The sequence below is a fragment of the Gossypium raimondii genome, chromosome 5 (assembly GCF_025698545.1).
Source record: "Gossypium raimondii isolate GPD5lz chromosome 5, ASM2569854v1, whole genome shotgun sequence".
NCBI lineage: Eukaryota > Viridiplantae > Streptophyta > Magnoliopsida > Malvales > Malvaceae > Gossypium > Gossypium raimondii.
Genome location: NC_068569.1, coordinates 38,838,126 through 38,859,906, shown reverse-complemented (window position 1 = coordinate 38,859,906; position 21,781 = coordinate 38,838,126). Strand labels below are relative to the sequence as shown.

The following is a 21,781-nucleotide window of genomic DNA, read 5'->3' as shown; positions in this document are numbered from 1 at the left end:
ATTGTTTTACTATCTAAATTAATGAATTGAATGAAATTCTTAATTTAGATCAAGAACGAGTGGAAAATCGAGGAGAAGATAAAATTACCAAAAAGCCCGTGTACTTAGTTATTTCTGCAATTTAGCCAGGTAAGTTCGTATGTATAGAATTGTACATACATATATATATATAATGTTATTGCTGATTTATGAATATATATATGATGTTTAAAATGTGAGTTGGAAATCAAAATATTATAACTGAATATAAGGTGAGAAAGGATTTATTAGAAAACTATTGAATATTTATGGAATATGATATATGTGAGTTGTTACAACATGTGTATTGAGAAATATGAAAGTGATTAATGGAAGGTGACAATGCTTGTGTTGGCGCATTGACAATATGATTATATATTGATATCATATTATGTGTACGGAAACGATGAAGTGCCCTTGATTGATAAATATGTATAAAGGTAATGGGTTATGTAAAATGCCAGGTTGAACATAGTAATCTCTAGGATACGATTGGCATGCCAATAGGGTTAGTATGCACGGTTGTACTAGATTTGCACTTCGGTGCCCCTGTTTGCACATTTGTGCCCCTGTTATGCATCTATGATGCCTTTGGTGTGTAGTTACCCGAGTATCTGAGTCAAGTTACTAGTTCGTCGGGTTAAATGTGATTGGATTTTACAAAATTATTTTAATGTTAAAGGCTAATGTATGTCAAGATATTAATAAATGTTAAATGTTAAATATTCAATGAATTACTTGATCATATGTGAGTATCGTTATATTCATGATTATTCAGTTAAAGATATATGTTTATGTACATATATGAATGAGTTTGGATTGAATTATTATAGTACAAGAAGCATACAATGAATTATTTTCAATACTAAGCCTATAAGTGCTTCGTAAATGTATAACATGTATGATTAATTTGTTCATTTAGCTTTAATCTTGTTTAGTGAAAATAAGTGATTCCAAAATGATATGTTTATAGGAAAGTTTGAGACGAATGATGAATTACAGAATGATTATTAGTTAATGTGAAAGAGTTATGTTTAAATGCACTAGTTGTGGTTGGCTGAGGTTTATGCTTATGTCTTGTGTGTTATGCAAATGAAACGGGTGAAAATAGATATTGAAATGATAAGTTCATAGATAAGATGAAATATGATGAAATAAAAAAGGATTGTTCAGTTAAAGGACTTACTTGTAAGGAAGGAATTTACTTATGATATATGTAAGTTTACTTCTGTCACGAATAAAAACACTAATTCGTGAATTGACAACGTACTTAAGCTTATGCTAAGCAAATGGAATGGTAAGTAAGTAAATGAGATGATTCATCGTTTTAAGAAAAGGTTGATGATTAAGTAATTCAACTTATAAGACCTTATTATGTTATAAATGGAATGTAACACCATAACCCGTATCTATCGCCATAATAGGGTTATAGAGCATTGCCAGAGTTTACTAATTAATTTTCAGACTTTTCTTCTCATCAAGCATTCATATTTATAACCAATCAAAATCAAAATATTAAGGAGCTAACGTTAAACAATTTCACTTGTACATGCCATTATAACCAGAATCAAATCAGCCAAATTTATCGATAGAACCAATGGATAATGTGATATATCTCCAACAAGCTTCCAACTTAATCGAGCTTCCGATAATCATTTCAATGCATCAAATAATTATACATATTACCAATAATAATTCAATTCCAATAATAAAACACATACACATATATATAATACTCATTACCAAATAGCATTCACTTCAATTAAAATTATACGAATATAGTTCATACGAACTTACGAGGCTAAATTGCAAAAATACCAAAATTGGGGCATTTTGGAAATTTTCTATTTTCTCAAATTTCCACCCAATCTTGATCTAAATTAATATTTCATTCAATTTAATAATTTAAATAATAAAATAATTCATTTCATGTAATTTGGTCACTTTTGACATTTTACAAATTTACCCTTAAAGTTATACTTTTATTCAATTTAGTCCCCGAGCCTAAAATGTGCAAATTATCCATGCTAGCTGAATATTCATATATATATATATATATATATATATATATATATATATATATATATATATTTCCATCTCCTCCTCCTCTCCATTCCAAAACCTTAATTTATATAATATGCTTATAAGTAAGATTATCTATGATTTTACTATTTACTTGTAAATTTATTCAAAATTGTCCATTTGAGTCATATCCACTAAATTATTTTTATCTTGAGATACAGAACTCAAAATTAGGATCTGATAATGTTTCCTGAAACTAGACTCACATATCTTCTTACCATAAAATTTTCAAAATTTTTGGTTCAGCCAATAAGTACTTTTTATTCTTTAAAGTCACCTCTGTTCTGCTGTCTGACAGTTCCAACCCTTCTTCACTAAAACTTAATTATCTCCTTGTACAGAATTCAGATGATATCCCCATTTGTTTTTATTGAAAATAGAATCTTAAAATATTTTAAACATATAAATTATAACCCATAATTATTTTTTATAATTTTTTTATGATTTTCCAAAGTCAGAACATGGGAACCCGAAATTATTCTGACCTTGTCTCACAAAATCTATTATATCTCATGATTTAAAATTCCATTACTTACACCGTTTCTTCTATGAGAAACTAGACTCAGTAGGATTTAATTCCATATTTTTTTCATCCTATAATTTCATTTCCATAATTTATGGTGATTTTTCAAATTTAACCTCTCTTCTTTGTCCAAAACTATTTTAATGCAAAATGTTAATTACTAAGTTTATAACTTCCTTATTCCCTTTCTCTATAATATTTCCCATCACTTTCACTTATTTCTCTTCACTAATATATCAAGAACATAAGAATTTATATTAGAAAACTCTACTATAATATCTTTTCCATGCTATTTCAATAATATCAAACTTAAAAATATATTGAAATCTCAATGTTCTTACCTTGTCCTTTTGATTTCAACCTTTAACTTGATTTTCTCTCTCCTCCAGCTTCAATTTCTTGAACCCAACTTGATATTCTAACTCCCCATAGTCTCCTTGTTATATTTCTCTCTTGATGGCAATGGAAATTCTTTTGATTTCTAAGTGAAAATGGTGAATTTTTTTGTTGGAAGGACCAAATTGTAAAGAAAGCAAAACTTTCTTTCTTCTCTTCTCTTCTAATGTGAATTGCATGGAAAAGATGGCGGGTTGGTTCCTTTTCATCTTTCTTTCCACTTATATATACTAAATAATAAAATAATAAAATATCATTTAAAAATCAAATTAAAATATTAATAAACTAATCTTTAATTAATTAATTAATCTAAAATATCTCCAACATCATCATTATCTTCTAGATTTCTCTCTCTTCTAAACGACCATTTTTCCCTTTATGATCTTTTAAAATTCCATCCTTGAGTCATTACTTAATTTGGTAAAATTACGATTTAGTCCCTCATAATTCTTCACCTATTCAATTTGGTCCTAATTCATCCATTTTTCGTAGTTTCTATATTATTCCAACCTTAAAATATTTGCACTATTGGTCCTTCAACTTTTTCTTATTTGCACTTTAACCCCTCAAATTTTAAGTATTTATCTTGGGCAACAAAACTTTTCTCACTTTTGCGATTTAATCCTTTCTTGGATTAATATGTCATAATTTACTTCTTAATGTTGACATAACTCAAAATTACCTTTTTATCACTTTATTTCCTTATTTTACTATATCAAGAATATTATCTTACTTTCTTACCGTAGTAATTTTGGGTATTACATGGAAAGTATTCGAGATGTTAATGAACCTATTCATTTGTGAGTTGATAGTTATATAGTTTGATAAATCTTGAGGCATTGGTATAGGTTTATTTATGACTTATAAAGTTCATATTTAAAATAGAATATTATGATTAAAGTTTATACGAGCTTACTAAGCATTCATTGCTTTTGTGGTTATCTTTCTCTTACTTTACAGATTATCAGAAGCTTGATCGGGTTGGAAGATAGTCGGAGGTCTATCACACTATCCAGTGATTGTATCTGATGTGATCCCGGCTACATCATGTTACGACACAACTCGATGCCACCGAGATTGGCCCAAACTCGAGGGGCCCAAGTGTAAAATGAAGCTTTTAATTTTAGCTTGTCAATTTGGCTACTAGAAAATAAGGACTTTGATTCATTAATTTTTAGTTATTTTAGTTTGTGTTTTTAATTATGTCATAGTTTGCACATCATTAATATGTGTTCTGCATTTAATAAAGTCATGCATTATGTAATTTTTATGTTAGTTAAGTTTGCATAATTAAATTAAGTCATGTTAGTTTAATTATGTAACTTTCATGTTAGTTAAGTTTGCATTTCAAACCATGCATTTAAGCATCTTAGTTTAAATAAATGAGTTCTTGGACATTTATTCAACTCATCTTAGTTTAATTAATAAGTGTTTTGTTGAACTTTATTTAAAAGTGTTGCTCTTAATTAATCTAGTTACTAGGATTATTTATTGATGCATGAGTAAAGTTCGTTTAATTATGCTTCTTTAATTAACTAGTTGCTAGAATAATTGATGCGTATGTTTTAGTTCATTAACTTAATTTAAGTATTAATGTCTGTTATGTTTAATAAGTGCTTACATGTGTTTAATAACCTCATTTTAATGTGTTTATTGCAGGAGTCTTTTCAAGTCATAACCGTTACAATTCAAGTCTGTTACAAATTAAATAAAGTGCCTGTTCAAGTCATTTTCAGTTAGAAAGTAAAGGGGCTGTTACAAAGGAGGTTTATACATCATTTAAGGAGGTTTTAAGGAGCATTATATCATCTATTTAATTTCGGCAGTAACCTTTTAAACTACCAGCCCATTTTTGCCATTTCAAAGGTTGATTCAAGCATTCAGATACCATTAAGGAGCTGGTGAATAAGTTGGTGTCTATTCGGCTGGCTAAGGGTTAACTCAAGAGTCATTTTTCAAGCAATTAAAGTCATTCATTCAGCTGAGTTGAAGTGAATTCAAGAATGGAGTTATTTGGCTCAATAATGTGAAAAGACTTGAGTTTTATTCAATTTTTTTAAATGGCACATTAAGTTGAATGTTTGTGACCATTTGGCTAGCCTATTTTAGCACTATAAATAGATGAAATCAACCTCTATAAAGGGACTTTTGATAAACTTTTTCCAATTTGTTTAATGAAACTTTGTTTCTGTGAGGTTAACTTCCTCTCCAATTTCGTATGAGTCTCGAGTGACTTATCTAGCGAGCTACTGGCGTCATCCCGAACTTGTTTCTGAACTTATCACCAACCCTGGTGTGGCGTTCGTCCATCTAAATATACCTTCGGTTCCTACTTTGCTAAGTAACGGGTCAAGGTCTATCAACCTATTCCCAACTATCACCTTAAACCATATAAGATTTAGGGCGATACTCGTTATAATATCGAATCTTTCTTGATGTTTAGGTTCTATTATTCTTCTCCATCACTTACTTTTTCTATCCTACTTCTTTGTTAAACCGAGCCCATCGAAAGTTATTCCATCTAAAATCCATCTATCTTTTAGCCACCTTAAACTTATTCCAACATACAATTCCATGCTGAACCAAAATTCATCCATTTTTGAAACCGAACGAAACTTCCTCATCGACGATTGGGCAACTCAAATATGACTCAACTTAACACCGAGGCAGATTGTATCAATATCGATAGATTTTAATGTTTGGTCATGATTATAATGGCATGTATAGGTGGACTTATGTCTAATGTTTAGTTGATGTTTATGGCATGTAATGTTGCTTTGGATTTGTGGTACTTATAGTATTTGATGCTTTGTTGGTGGTTGTTAATATGGTTAAATTGATGCCTGTTTGGAATGACCATATTTGGTATGTTTATAATGTGGCCAAGATGGATTATGCTTTGAGGTAGTCATGAACTATTAGTAATGATATAAATGTAGTCAAATATGGTAAGTTTGATATGGAAATAAGTTAGGTGTGATTGGTTGATGAATGGATCAATATGCACATGTTTTGATAGGTTTGATGAATTGTGATTGAGGTGCCTTTTGTCATATTGGTTTTATGGACACTTGATATAAAGATTTGGTCATTTTATGCATGATGTAGGTATGTTTTAAGGCCTTGTGTATATGTGCAAGTGGCTTGTAGGTTCATGTTTTAAAGGGTGAGAGAAATGACTTGATTTTGGTCATTTTCTTGTTCACAGGGCTTAAGACACGGGCGTGTGTCTCAGCCGTGTATGACACATAGCCATGTGACACGGTCGTGTGTCCCCTGTAGGTTTTAAAGGTTGCATTTTGAAGGTTACATGGCCTGGCACAGGGGTATGTGGCTTAGCCGTGTGACCTAAGTTAGAGAGTTGCACAGGCACGGACACGGACTGGGACATGGCTGTGTGTCCCTAATTCGATTGTAATACGGCCTGAGACATAGGCGTGTGTCTTAGCCGTGTGAGTCACATGGCCTGGCCACACGGTCGTGTGACCCCTACAATTTTAATTTTTCTAAATTTTTCTTTAAGGTTTCATATGTTTCTGATTTAGTCCCGAATCATTTCTAAAGTGTTTCTAAGGCCTCGAGGGCTTGAAAAATGAATGTTATGCATGTGTTGTGTAACAACCCTAACCCGTATCTGTCGTCAAAATAGAGTTACAGAGTATTACTGGAGTTTACAATTCAAAAATATAAAAAAATTTAAAATTTTTAAATCACAACATTATTCATAGCAAAATCAATCAATAACATAAATATTGTCCCTTATACGAGCCCTCGAGGCCCTAAAAAAACATTAGAAATGAATCAGAACTAAATTAGAAACACATTACCTGTCCTTATGTCATCAAATTCAAGCAATGTAAGAACAACATTGTGGTCGATGCCTTATCCCAAAGGTATGTCTTACTGTCTATTTTGGATGCAAAATTTCTTGGATTTGAATATATTTAGGATTTGTATGATGATGATATTGACTTTGGTAATGTGTTTAAGGCATGCAGAAAAGAAGCCTTTGGGAAATTCTTTAAGCATGATGTATTATTATTTTGAGAAAATAAATTGTGTGCACCTAAGAGTTCTGTACGTGAATTGCTTGTCAGGGAAGCTCATGGGGGAGAATTGATAGGGAATTTCAGAATGTCTAAGACCTTAGACGTTTTATATGAACATTTATTTTGGCCTCATATGAGAAGAAATGTTGGACAATTCTGTGAGAAATGCATCATTTGTAAAAGAGCTAAGTCTCGAGTTAACCTTCATGGTTTGTACACTCTTTTGCCCATCCCTAGTGAACCATGGACCGATATTTCAAAGGATTTTGTTTCGGGCTTACCTAGAAGTAGGATTGGTAGGGATTCTATATTTGTGGTTGTGGATCGATTCTTGAAAATGACACATTTTATTCCATGTCATAAAATTGATGATGGTTTAGACATAGCGGATTTGTTTTTCAAGGAAGTTGTAAGACTTCACAGCATGCCAAGAAGTATAGTTTCCGATAGAGATGCCAAGTTCTTGATCTAAGTTTGGAAGACTTTGTAGGGATAAGTTAGGTACTAAACTTTTGTTTTCTACTACTTACCATCCAAAAACCGATGGACAAACTGAAGTAATAAATAGAACTTTATCTAGCTTGTTGCGAGCTATAATACAAAGAAATTTAAAATCATGGGAAGAATGTTTACAGCATGTAGAATTTGCATATAATAGGAGTGTGCATTCTGCAACTAATTTTTATCATTTTGAAGTTGTGTATGGATTTAATCCTTTGACTCTGTTGGATTTAATTCCCTTGCCTTCGAATGAGTTTGTTAACCTAGATGGAAAAAAGAAAGTCAATTTTGTTAGACAACTTTGTAAGAAGTTCGAGACAACATCGAAAGGAGAACAGAACAATAAGTGATGCAAGCCAACAAAGGACGCAAGAAGGTTGTGTTTGAACCAAGTGATTTGGCTTGGATGTATATGCGAAAAGAAGGATTCCTTGTTCAAAGAAGATTTAAACTCCTTTTGAGGGGAGATGGGCCTTTTCAAGTGTTAGAAAAGATCAATGACAACTCTTATAAGTTAGATCTTCCGAGTGAGTATAATATTCGTGTGGGTTTTAATGTTTCTGATTTGTCTCCTTTTGATATAGGTAATGATTTGAGGACAAATCCTTTCGAAGAGGGAGGAAGTGATGTGAGCACCAGAGCATCCTTTGGATCAATATATTAAAAATCCCCAGCAAGCCTCAAATGGGATGAATTCTATAAAGCCAATACCCAATAGGCTACATCAAGCTGAAGAGACCCCATTAATCACCTTCGGACGTACAAACTTCAAGAATGTGAATACTGCAACAAAATATAGAAATACCAGGCAATATTCGCAAGTATACGGGTTGAGTTGTAATATAGTTTTACAATGAAGTAGGTGAGTACTCCAAGGATCGTACCCAAGGGAGGAGAGTGCCAGATCAATTCTAACATAGACATTGAAAGATCTAATTAGTACTTTAAATTAGTTATAGTACGAAAGCATAAAATAAATGATTTTTAGGGTTTTTATAATAATAAATCAAAATATCATAAAAGGAATAAACTTCAAGAGATAGAAAAGGAGAATGAATCAAATCTTGATTATAGGTGATTAGCTTGCTTCGATAATCCCTTTCAACCGTCATTTCGGGTTCCTCATCAATTAACTAGTCGCTACCCTAGCAGGATCTTCCAATCTTCCACTAACATAACGAGTCAACAATGACTACTTATCCTTCGACCTCACAGTCTAGACTAGCTTTGGGTAAAGGTGTTTAGGGATGGGCCATACCAATTTTGGGTTAATTCCCACCTTGATGACTTCTCGGGGTTGTCAGGCTTAGGGTTTGTTTCACATTATTCCTTTCCTAAACAGTTGATTCATTAAGTAACCCTACAAAATAGTCAGTAGATCACCTCCACTCGCTAATCCCCCATAGAGGGATCAATTTCTCATGGTTTTCATAGACAATATAGAATCAATATAAAGAGAAAACATACTAATTAAATCGATAGAGAGAAAGCATACTAATTAAATTGATAGTATAGAGTATATGAAATAGTCTGATTGTATTGAAATTAATTGCGAATCCATAAAGTTTGAATGCTTTGATCTCTTGAGTACAATGAAAAACAATTGAAATATATTCTAAAACCTAGAAATGAAAGAAAAACTAAACTAATTTTACTGAAGAAAATCTAGGCTAAGTGAATGATGTTCATAATGTGTGCTAAAGGAGGCAATTTATAGATTTTAGGTGGCCGTCGTCCTTAACCCTAGGTTAGCTGACGTCCTCAAGCTTGAAGTTTGATTGTGCAGACCAAAATGCCCCTGTTTTGTATTTAATTCCAGTTCTAGAGTCAATGCTGTGGCACACCAGGACTTGTGTCGCGACATGAAGTCGGTATACTCCTCTTGAGATATCTTTAGTTGTGTGTCGCGACACCCTTAGGCTATGTCGCGACATTGAAGATAGTCTTGAGCTTTCTCCATTTTGCTCCTAATGTTGCGACATTGAACATCCCATGTTGCGACATAGCGACCAATATCGGTTTAGTATGCCTTCTAAAGGTCTCTAGCACATTTTATTGAATATAAATAAGACTAAGAAAACATAACTAAAACATAATGAAACTGCTTGTATTCAAGCTCCTAAAATGAAAAACTACTTTAATCTACTACACCGAATTACGATAGATCAAACTCCCCCACACTTAAGTCATTGCTTGTCCTCGAGCAACATAAGTATAAACAAGATATAAAAGTGACAACCCTTGAGCAAATATCATACAAGTATTGACTTCGAATCATATGACTTAGGCATTTCATGCTTACTAACGACTTTAACATGATGAGTAATTGGAACGATGGAAATGTGCAAGTGTACACAATCGCAACAAGTAATAAAGTGACAAGTAAATGTCGAGTTATCATACTTATAGGGACTGTGTGAGAAAATATTTATTAAATGCAATTAAAAACACTTTGGTGAAGGAAAATCTTTTGTTTTGAAAAAGGGTTTAATAAAACTAGATTTTAACTAAGTGAATTAACTAAGAAAATTAAAAAGGTAAAAATTTCAATGCACGATTTTTGAAAAACAAGTTTAATCAATATGACATAATTGTGTTAGATCAATTACATTTCTTAACTTAATATTACTAAAACAATGTTCATGTTGTTACAAATAAATTCACGGCAATTTGGTAATTTGTTAACTATAGTACATACAGACTTACTAAATTAACTAATCTCTTGAACATATTATTATCCCAATTCAAACAATTAATCAATTTTAATAAGAAAGTAAAAGATTAAGTGAAGTAACAATATATTCCTACATTGAAACAGTTTAATCACAATAATCTTGCAAGTTATGCAAGGCTAATGTCTTCGCTTAATACCGTCGCTAATTTAACCCTCAACTACCTTAGAAGATTAAACATGCATCGATGAAGTATTGTGTTAATTAATTACAATTTCAATACGATTAATAATTAATTCATTGGTTACCTTACAATTATAATGCAAGTATAACATTATCATGGTTTTACTTAATCAAACAATTTACCAATACCTATAACAACACAAACATGATTTTAATAACTTAAGTAGACGGAATGCAATCAAAATAATACGAATTAAATTTAAGCCATGTCAATTAAATTTAGAATAACAACATAACAAAAATTCATAGACATGTTCATAACAAAAACAAGGAAAGTTAAAGGATAGGAAACTAGAATGAAATTCAGTGTTTCTCTAAAGCCAGATTAGTTTGCTCCTGTCCTTCTCTGCTCATTCTGTTGTTTCACGTCTTCTATAAGCACTTGAATTCTGCTACCCAAGGTGGTTGAAGTCTCTTTTCCAATAGAGAAATCGGTAATGGAAAGTAGAAGGGAAAAATGGGAAACAAAGAGAGGTTGTGGAATGAGAGGTGTGTTTAATGAATAGGTGAAGAGGGTATTTATAGGTGGGAGTGGCTGCTAAAAATAGAAAATAATTAGCAGCCACACACTCCCCTTGGCCGGCCACACATGTAGCAAAGTTTGAATGTTTCCAATTTTGCTAAATTTAGCTTGGGGCAAATCTTCAGAAGCATAATAAGTAGAGGTGTTTGAATGCAATTTCAAGGAAACTTTGAGGGCTATTTTGCAAGCATAAAAATCACCAAAATTCAGCTGATTAGGTCAGCTTGTTGGATGGTTTTGGGCTGCCATTTCTCTTGTTTGATCAGTCTTCTTTTATTAGCACAATTGGGCCACTTCCTCCTTCAAGCTTTATACTAATTTTTGACCCAATTAAATTTGGATAAAAATTAAATATAAAGTGCATAAAATAATAGTTATTTGGACCATCCTTGTCTGGAAAAATATTTTAATCTTGCCCTTGGTTCACTCAATGCAAAAATTCCCCAATGATTTAAGCCTTTCGAGGTGTCTGCCAAGCCAATTTTCACCTTTTGTGCGAAACTGTTGAAAATAAACCAAATTTGTGAAAATTTATTATAAAAATAATTAAAATTTAATATGCTAATAATTTAGGTGCAAATTAATTATTTTATAATTAAAGTATGTATGTAGAAAAAAATTACTACGAAACTGCATGAATTAGGGCTCAAAAGGTGCTGAAAATGTCTATATATTTTTGTGTTTCCAGACCCCCAAACTGAATTCATTGCTCATTTCGAGTAATGCAAAAACTGAAAAGAATTTCTTGGAAACACCTTTGAAAAATTCCTTAAGAAAACATTCTTCCCAAAATTATGAATTTAGTATACTTATGCCCAAGAACAAAAATTTTGTGATTTATGGCACTTAAGTATACATATCGTTCAAATTTATCTCAATTATTATCATGGTAGAAAAAATAGACTAAACTCAATAAAGACATGTTAAATCCCAACCATTTTGATTTTATTCCTTTATTTTAGATTAAGCTGCAATCATTAAGTTTAATTTATGCCTTCATAAGTTGAACATAGAAATTTCTCTCCACTAATGTAGGTAGCATAGAAACTTGAATCAATAGGTCTTTTAAATAAGTTGTAACATGGCTAGGCTACGGGTAGATAAAAGATATATAAAGTTAGCCTAAATACCCTAGACTCAGCTTGTATTGGACCTTCAGAATAATTATCTTCAATACGCCAACTCATTTTGCTTTTACACACTCTTTTGTACATCTATTTCTTTCGAGTACATATGCTCTGTTTTTTTTTTGAGCATTTGATACTCCTTTTCAACTCCCCCAAACTTATTTTCAAAGAATATTCTAAATAGACCTAGTCTAGTGTTTGAGACAATTTGAAAATAATTAAAAGAGAAGTGATGGCTAAATATTGCAAATGTTCAAATAAAATTAGGCCATATAGTCTCAAAGTTGGGTTTCAAAGGGTAAAAATTCATTAAGGTTGGCTTGAAAGGCTCAAACGGTCCAAATAAAGTTTGCCTAAATCATTTTCAACATTCCATGCTTCCTAGGATTTCGCCTCAATAAATTACTAAGTCAATTCTAAAGACTTAAACTTTCATGCATGCCTAACTTTCCTAAAGAACTAAAAATTTTATGGTATGATTTACATACTTTATTAAGAGTACATTTATGTCATAATCCTGCGAACATAAAAATTATTGAGATAATAGAACTTTATTCATATTGAAGTTTAGCATACTTAACAAAGTTTCAAATTTTTGAACAAAATATAACCTAACCATAATTAAAAGAAAATTTTATTCGAGAGGAAATAATTTCAATTTTTCAGTCCCCCAACTTAACATGAGCAATGTCCTCATTGTTAGAATTGAATAGATACTATACACCATGTAAGATTCTAGAAAAGAGGAAGTGAGTCAATTTGACTGCTTAAGTACCAAGCTCTCTCTAGATCCAATCTTAGACATGTACATATCTATTGCCACACTTCTTATTTTGTAACTTGTTCATTTTTATTTTTCATTTGCACCTCTTATTTTATTATGCAAGAAAAAATCCTAATAGAACCTGATCTTAAAAACATTAAATATCCTAGGAAAGAAAAGAATATAAAGTAAAGATTCCCCCTTCTTATTTATTTGTAGATCCCTTAGAACCTGACTCATCTTTTGCTCCATCTTCTTTGTTTTTGCATGAATCGCTTCGTTCCCTCTTCGATATTGGACTCCATGGTTCAAATATAAAATCTGGAAACTCAAGCACAAAAATAAATGGGTCATTGAATATTTTCGTAAAAGTGCTTCTTATTCAGTCATCCTGTATTTTTGAATAACTCCAGTAAGTTTGTTGCTGCCACAACTTATGTTGCATTATGTCTGTAACACTCTTAACCCGTCTCCATCGCCTAGGGTTATGGAGTATTACTATACAATTGGGAAACATTCATCAGTATAACATTAAATAAATAAATGAAATTCCAAACATATCAATCATAAGCATTTCGTCCCTAAATCGAGCCTTCGAGGCCCTAAAAAATAGTTTTGAGGCAAATCGGGATTAATTTGAAACAAAATAGAAGTTTTAAGAAAAAGGTTGTAAAAACTAGAAAATAGGGGTCACACAGCTGTGTGGCCAGATCGTGTAGCATTTGAACTAGGGACACACGGCCATGTCCTAGCCCGTGTTCTCAACCATGTAACTTACTAAGTAGCCCCGCACGCCCGTGTGCCAGGCTGTGTAATTCACTGGCTTGAACACTAAAAAAATTCTCAAATGACACACGACCGTGTCGCCAGGCCGTGTGAACCTAAAATTTTACGTAAAATCAAGTCATTTCATAACCAACTCATGCATAACTAACCCATTAATTTTGTAACACACCAAACCTAGCCTAGACGTTATGGTCGTATCTGGTGTGCCACATTGAAGTGTCTCTCAAAAATTTGGCTTGTTGACAAATTCATTTCTTATTAATGGAAACCTCTTATTAATAAACAACAGAGCACTTATTTATATGCTTTCTTTGTTAACTGCTTCTTGTTATATATAGTTGATTTAAAACGTAGCATTTTAAAAACTCTAACGTTTAAAGCTCATGTCTTTGAAAACAGTAATTATTTTGAAAATTCGTTTTTAAATAATTAGCAGTATAAGATATAAAAGTAAAAACCCAATTAAAAACTTAAATCCAAATTAAAAGGCCTTATTAGAAAAACCAAAACCCAATTTATTAATTAGAATAAAATAGAAGCTAAGGTGTATAACAGTGATTGTGTGGCCACCTCCAAGTCCCTTGCTGTACCGACCTGCCTATGGCTGAAGATTACCTGTACAGTTAGAAGAGACGGTGAGTTTACGAAAACTCAGTGTGTAATCTTCTAGCAAACAATTAGCATGCAACATGCAGAATCAATTTAAGCCTGATCCCTATACAGTAGCAGTGTGTGGGCCATAGCCAAATACAGCAACCAGTACAAATGCAATAATGCAACCTATCCCAATCTAGCCAACACACCACTCCGTACCACCAACATACCATGTGGGGATAAAATCGACCCACCCAGCCAACACACCAATATCGCGACAAAGTCGCCAAGATCGATAACGCAAGCAAAGTCGACGATAATAGTATCACAACAGAGTCGCTAATATCGATATTGCGGCAAAGCTACGAGAATGATATTTGTGGCCATGCTACCAGAACAGTACACTTCCCCTATATCAGAATCCCAACCCTATGCAGTATGTCATGTCATAAATCATACGTGTATGCAATATGTCATACTCAGTAACAGTCATATAATTATCATAAAGCAAGACGGTCATACATAGCATAAGGCCTTAGCAGTCATTTCATCTCCTAGGGGTATAACGGTTATTTTACCCCTCGGGAGTATTTCGGTAATTTTACCCTTTGGGGGCATTTTGGTAATTTTACTCTTTGAGGGCATTTCAATAATTTTACCCATCAAGGGTTTTTTGGTAATTTTACCCTTCAAGGGTATTTCGATAATTTTACCTTTTGAGGGCATTTCGATAATTTTAACCTTTGAGGGAATTTTTGTAATTTTACCCTTCGAGAGTATTTCGGTAATTTTACCCTTCGAAGTATTTCGATAATTTTATCCTTCGGGGGTATTTTGGTAATTTTACCCTTCGTGGGTATTCAGATAATTTCACCCTTCGAGGGTATTCTAGTAATTTTACCCATCGAGGGTATTTCGGTAATTTGCCCACGAATCGATAGTTGGGCTTACCACTCGAGCGTTCGCATGCTCGTGTAATCTCAATCGCTGCGTTCAGGGCTTTTTCGCTCTTGCCGCTTTGCAGTTGGGAGAGGGTGTGGTTACACACCTGTTTGTGAAAACGCAAGAAGATTCGCGAATACCCCAAAATCTGCATTCAAACACGTTTTCCATTAATCGATAAAAAATAACGCTAATCCCTTTCTTTTACAACCTTGACCCAAAACTAAACTAACATTTGCCTCGACTAACAAAAATGGCTCAGCCCTCTTTTACAACCGATGATGATCGACTTCAACTTTGCTGACAAAGATCTGCAATACAACCACTCATTAAACAGTATTGCGTATTCATGTGGTTAAAATCCATACATAATCAAATACAGAACCAAGAACATCCGACCTTTATATAAGAATACTAGCCTACCTACCTTGGTTGAGGGATGAGAGGATGATTTCAACGACTTTACAATGCTTACACCATAACACTCATCGAGGAAAAACCTTAAGACTACAACAGGCAGCACATTGAAAGAAAAGCATCAATAATCAAAAATCAAAGTATTACGAGGAGGCTATTTAGTTTTAGGAAGAGAGAAAGAAGAGAACAGTAGCACTTACCGGTAGTCGATAATATTTGTAACACAAAAATAAAAAAGAGAAGAAGAGAAGTGTAGAGAAGATTCGACACAAAAAGAGAAGAAAGGGATAAGGATTCGGTAGATGGGATACTAAAGAACTATTCGGTCACTCCAACAAAAGAATAAAAGGGGAAGTAGGAGAAAACAGATGAACAAACCCGAAAGGTTCCCAAAATCCTTTGAAGAAAACTAAACAGAGAAAACAAAAGGGGAGAAAGAAAAGCCAAACAAAACCAAAACTGAGTAAAATTTCAACTGCGAATGAGATAATTCTCTTCAGTACAGAAACTTTAGCAACCAAAAGACCAATTCGGCACTAGAAACCCCCTAGTTGAAATTCCTAGAGTGCCAGAGTCCAAAATCTGCACAACTCTTCCACTCATCAACTCCTCGATTTTCTCCTCAACTCCCTCTATGACCAGTTCAAACTTCCTTCGACAGTATTTCACTCCAACTCTGCCACTTACACGGCTCAAGTAGAAAAATAAATACCCCATTGCGCAACCCAGGACTTGAACCTCAAACCTCACAGTTACACAACACTCCACCTTGCCACTAGACCACAAGCCTTTTTTGTGACATAAAACCAACACTAATATTTATAAGGCTTATAAGCCAGCGTCCAGATTCATTTATGGGAAAACTAAAAATTTTGCAAAAGCCAAGACTTCAACCCAGACTTCTCAAACACTCCAAACACACCCAAATTACTTAACCACTGAAGCAGACAAGCAATTTGTGACAAAACATACAGAAATTAAATACTAGAATTTTAGGGCGTTACAACTCTACCCACCTTAACAAAATTTCGGCCTCAAAATTTACCTGATCAGAATAGGTAAGGGTATTGTCATCGCATCGCCTCTTCGGGTTCCCATGTGGCTTTTTCTGAACTATGATTACGCCATAGCACCTTAACTTAAGGAATAGATTTCTTCCTCAATACCTTAACCTCACGGTCCAAAATCTTCATTGGTTCCTCCTCGAAGGTCAGATTTGGCCTAACTTCAATTTCCTCAGTTGGAACAATGTGCGTGGAATCAGAGCGGTAATGTCTCAGCATGGAGACATGGAACACATCATGAATTCGTCTAATTCTGGAGGCAATTGAAGTTTATAAGTGATTGGTCCCACACGCTTCAGTATACGGTAAGGCCCAATAAACCTAGGGCTAAGCTTACCCTTCTGTCCAAACCTCAGTATCTTTTTCCATGGAGAAACCTTCAAAAACACATAATCCCCCACAGAATACTCAATCTCTCAGCGTTTAAGATCCGCATAAGACTTTTTCCTATCAGATGCTTCCTTCAACCGGTCTCGAATCAGTTTTACCTTCTCTTCGGTATCAAAAACCAACTCTGGCCCCAGAACTCGCCGCTCGCCTAGCTCAGTCCAACAGGTAGGTGTACGACACCTACGACCATATAACGCCTCATACGGTGCCATTTTAATACGGCACTGATAGCTATTATTATATGCAAACTCTGCTAGCGGCAAATAATCTTCCCAGTTGCCTCGAAAATCCACTACACAACACCTTAACATATCCTCCAATATTTGAATCACCCTTTCAGACTGACCATCTGTTTGGGGATGAAATGCAGTGCTAAAGTCCAGTCTTGTACCCAAAGCCTCGTGTAACTTCTTCCCAAACTGAGACGTGAAGTGAGGATCTCTATCTGATATAATAGAAATCGACACCCTATGCAGTCTTACAATTTCAGCCACATACAGCTTACCCAACTTCTACAAGGAGTAATCAATACGGACTGGTATGAAATGGAAAAATTTAGTCAATCGATCTACAATAACCCATAGTGAATCCTTTTGAATAGGTGCTAAGGTCAGCCCACTCACGAAATCCATGGTTACTCTCTCCCACTTCTAAAGTGGAATTTTAACTGGCTGGAGTAACCCTGAAGGAAACTGATGTTCAGCCTTCACTTGCTAACAAGTTAAACACTTACCCACAAAATTAGTTACTTCATGTTTCAGTCCAGGCCACCAGTACAACTCATGAAGATCTCGATACATGTTATTCTCGCCTGGATACATAGCATAAGGACTACTATGCGCCTCTCACAATATAGACTGCCTTAAATCATTATCCCTTAGTACACAGACTGTTCCACAGAAACACAGTACTCCTTCATTATTCAACCTAAAATCTGAAGTTTCCCCATTCTCAACCTGACGAAAACAAGGAACCAATGACTCATCCAACAACTGTTTACCCTTAATCTGTTCAGTCCACGTCTGTCTAACTTGTAACTTAGCCAACAAGCTACCATCATCAAACAAGCTGAGACGAGCAAACATCGCTCTCTCAAATCAGATACAGCCCTACGGCTCAGTACGTCAGCTACCACGTTAGTCTTACCAGGATGGTATTCAATTGAGCAATCATAATCCTTAAGCAATTCTATCCATCTTCGTTGCCTAAGATTCAACTCCTTTTGAGTGAAGAGATACTTAAGACTCTTGTGATCTGTGTAAATAGTATACTTCTCACCGTAGAGATAGTGCCTCTAAATTTTTAATGCGAAAACCACTGCGGCTAACTCTAAGTCATGAGTAGGGTAATTTTCCTCGTGAGGCTTAAGCTGATGAGATACATAAGCAACCACCTTATCCTCCTGCATCAGTACACAACCCAAACCAACTTGTGATGCATCGCTATAGATAGCGAATTCCTTTCTAGACTCTGGTAAAGTTAAGACAAGGGCCTCAGACAAAACTTTCTTCAACTTCTCAAAACTTTCTTGCTGCTTATCAGTCTAATTAAATGGTACCCCTTTACGTAACAACTTAGTCAGAGATGTAGCAAATAAGGAAAACCCCTCAACAAAGCATCTGTAATAACCTGCCAGACCCAGAAAGCTTCGAATCTTAGATACGATCTTAGGTGGTTTCCAATCCAATACAGTTTGAATTTTTTGAGGATCAACCCTAATCCCCTCGGCAGACACCACGTGACCCTGAAATGTCAGTTATCGCAGCCAGAACTCACACTTGCTGAACTTAGTATACGGTTGTTTCTCCCTTAGAGTCTGCAGAATAATTTTAAGATATGCATCATGCTCACCCTCGGTTCTCGAATACACCAAAATATCGTCTATGAAGACTACCACAAACTGATCCAAGTAGGGCTAAAATACTCGATTCATTAGGTCTATGAAAGCAACTGGTGCATTCGTCAGCCAAAACGGAATCACTAGGAACTTGTAATGGCCATAACAAGTCCTAAACGCAGTCTTATACACATCAGTCTCCTTAAATTTTAACTAATGGTACCCAGAACGAAGATCTATCTTGGGGAAAACTGAAGCTCCTTGCAATTGATCAAATAAATCGTCTATCCTCGGTAAAGGATACTTATTCTTAGTAGTCAATTTATTCAATTACCGATAGTTGATACACATGCGCATGGTCCTATCCTTTTTCTTTACGAATGACACTAGTGCTCCCCATGGAGACATACTAGGTCGAATAAAACCTCGATCCAACAGTTCTTGGATTTGAGCTTTTAATTCCACTAACTCTTTCGGTGCCATCCTATAAGGGGCAATAGACACTGGATCTATTCCAAGTAGAAGCTCAATTCCAAATTCAACTTCACGGTTCAGAGGCAACCTAGGGGGCTCCTCAGGAAAAACATCAAAAAAATCCTTAACAGTTCTAACGTCTCCAACAGAAGGACCCTCAGATTCAGATACATTAGCATAAGTTAGAAACGTCTCACAACCCTTATGAATCAGTCTTTCGGCCCTTAAAGCAGATATCACATTAGACAAAAAGTCCCTTCGCTCCCCAATCACAGCCACCTCCTCATCCCCAATAGTCTTTAATACCATACGCTTAGCAGCACAATCCAAATTAGCATGGTGTTTAACCAACCAATCCATCCCCAATGTTAGGTTGAATTAACCAAACGGTAGGTCCATCAAGTTCGCTAGAAATATAACCCCTTGAACCTCTAGGGGTACATCTCTGAACAATTTGTCTACCTTAACCGATTGTCCCAGCGGACTTAACACAGTCATCTCATTAACAGTACTCTCACACTTGATACCCAAAATGGCAAACACAATGCATGCAATGTATGAATGCGTAGAACCTATATCAATCAAGGCAGTATAAGGTACATTATGAATTAATAACATACCAGTTATCACATATGGAGTGTCACCATCCTCTCGGCGACGAGCAATATAGACCAGTGCTGGCTGCCTCGCCTCAATGTTACCAACCCCTCTGCCATACATTCCACGACCTCGTCCTACACCATTACCACCTTTAGCCTACCCACGATCTCTCGGTGGCTGCTGAACTCCTCTCACTAGTTGAGCAAAACCCTGCCCTTGTAGCTTGCATCTGAGTAGGCCTCTAAGAACAATCCTTAACTTGATGTTCCTTAGACCCACATCTGAAACATGCCCCAATCTTAGACCCACATCTGAAACACGCCCCAATCTTCTTCCAACACTCACCCAAATGATGTTTCCCACAATCAGCACAAGGCTACGGTCTTGCAACAGAAACCTCAGCTCAGACTGGCCCATCAAACTTGACCTTCCTTTTAAGCCTTCTAGAAGAACTTGATGGCTCTGAATCCCTCTTAAACCTGCCCCTATCTTTCTCACGATTTTGGCACTCAGAGCGCTTCACATCGTTGGTGATTTTTGGCTTTTCCACAAGGACAGCAAAATCTAGCTCCCTCTGCAAAGCTATCAGGACTCGCAACTCATCCCGTAGGCCGTCATCAAATCGCACACTGTGTTCATACTCAGTTGCCACTATCCCCCGTGAATAATGACTCAATCGCAGGGAATCTGCCTCATATTCTCCCACAATCTTATTCCCCTAAATTAAACTTAAAAATTACTTTCTTCGGGCATCCACATAACTTGCGCCCACATACTTTCCTTGAAAAGCTGACTTAAAGAAATCCCAGGTTAACCAATCGGCCTGAGTACCCTATCTCACGGTAAGCCACCACTGATATGCCTCATCTTGCAGTAGAGACACTGCACCTTTTATTTTTTGCTCAGAAATACAGTCGAGATCATCCATTATTCTTTCCGTGGCTTTCAACCAGTATTCAGCGACATTAGGGGCTACTCCAGAAATACCCCTAAATTTTTTTTCTCCATTTGACCGGAGTCGGTCAAAAGTTGACCCACGGCCCAAAGCACCGGAACTGGTCCCTACAACCCTTTCCAGAATACGGAGCATAGCTTGAAATAGTGCATCATCCTCAGCCGCTCTATCAAATAATCCCGTTTCAGGTGAGGCTGGCACTTCCCTAGCCCCTACATTAGGCATGTGGCCTAATGCCGAAGATCCAGCCCTAGCACTCCTCGGCCTTTGCCGCGGCCTCGAGTACCCCTTCCGTGAGTACCTCTAGTGCTCATTTCTAGCAATGTATTGTCTGTTTTAATAAGTTTTATGTATCAGTTTATAATTCCAATAATTATTAATAGATGTTTTATGAAAAGTAGTAATCAGAGTTTGTTTTTGCAATTCAGGGTCTCCCTACAGTTTCCAGTGTCCTACAGTCTTAGTTTACTCTAATTAAAGAGCTTCATCATATTTCAGTTCTAACAATCTACAGTATATAGAAAACTTACAGATTCAGTGCTAGAGACTCGGTGTGTCACACTTGTAACCTTCATAAATAATTCAAAATAGTTTCCAAGAATTTCACATATTTTTAAAACCCATTCTATAGTCGAGTTTTGTAACCTGGCTCTGATACCACTAAATGTAACACCCCAAACTCGACCTAGACGTTATGGCCGTAACTGGTGTGTCACATTGAAGTTTCTCTCAAAAATTTGGCTTGTTGACAAACTCATTTCTTATTATGGGAAACCTCTTATTAATAAACAACAGAGCACTTATTCATATGCTTGCTTTGTTAAC

General features: G+C 35.1%; 1 protein-coding gene across 1 annotated transcript; it reads right to left on the bottom strand.

Moving 5' to 3' along the window:
• Nucleotides 1-20,157: 20,157 nt before the first annotated feature.
• LOC128041060 (uncharacterized) lies at nt 20,158-21,181 on the bottom strand. Its single transcript, XM_052630366.1, has 3 exons — nt 20,843-21,181; nt 20,424-20,719; nt 20,158-20,329 (listed from the first exon to the last, which is right to left on the bottom strand). The coding sequence occupies exons 1-3, from the start codon at nt 21,179-21,181 to the stop codon at nt 20,158-20,160; spliced, it is 807 nt and encodes a 268-aa protein (XP_052486326.1).
• Nucleotides 21,182-21,781: the final 600 nt, after the last annotated feature.

What these genes read in the sequence shown, in the direction of transcription:
- LOC128041060 (XM_052630366.1), bottom strand. Translation starts at nt 21,181, where the DNA reads ATGCCTAATGTAGGGGCTAGGGAAGTGCCAGCCTCACCTGAAACGGGA. An exon ending in CATATCAGTGGTGGCTTACC is followed by an intron (nt 20,720 to 20,842) that starts GTGAGATAGGGT and finishes AGTTTAATTTAG; the next exon opens with GGGAATAAGATTGTGGGAGA. An exon ending in AGGCTTAAAAGGAAGGTCAA is followed by an intron (nt 20,330 to 20,423) that starts GTTTGATGGGCC and finishes TGTTGGAAGAAG; the next exon opens with ATTGGGGCGTGTTTCAGATG.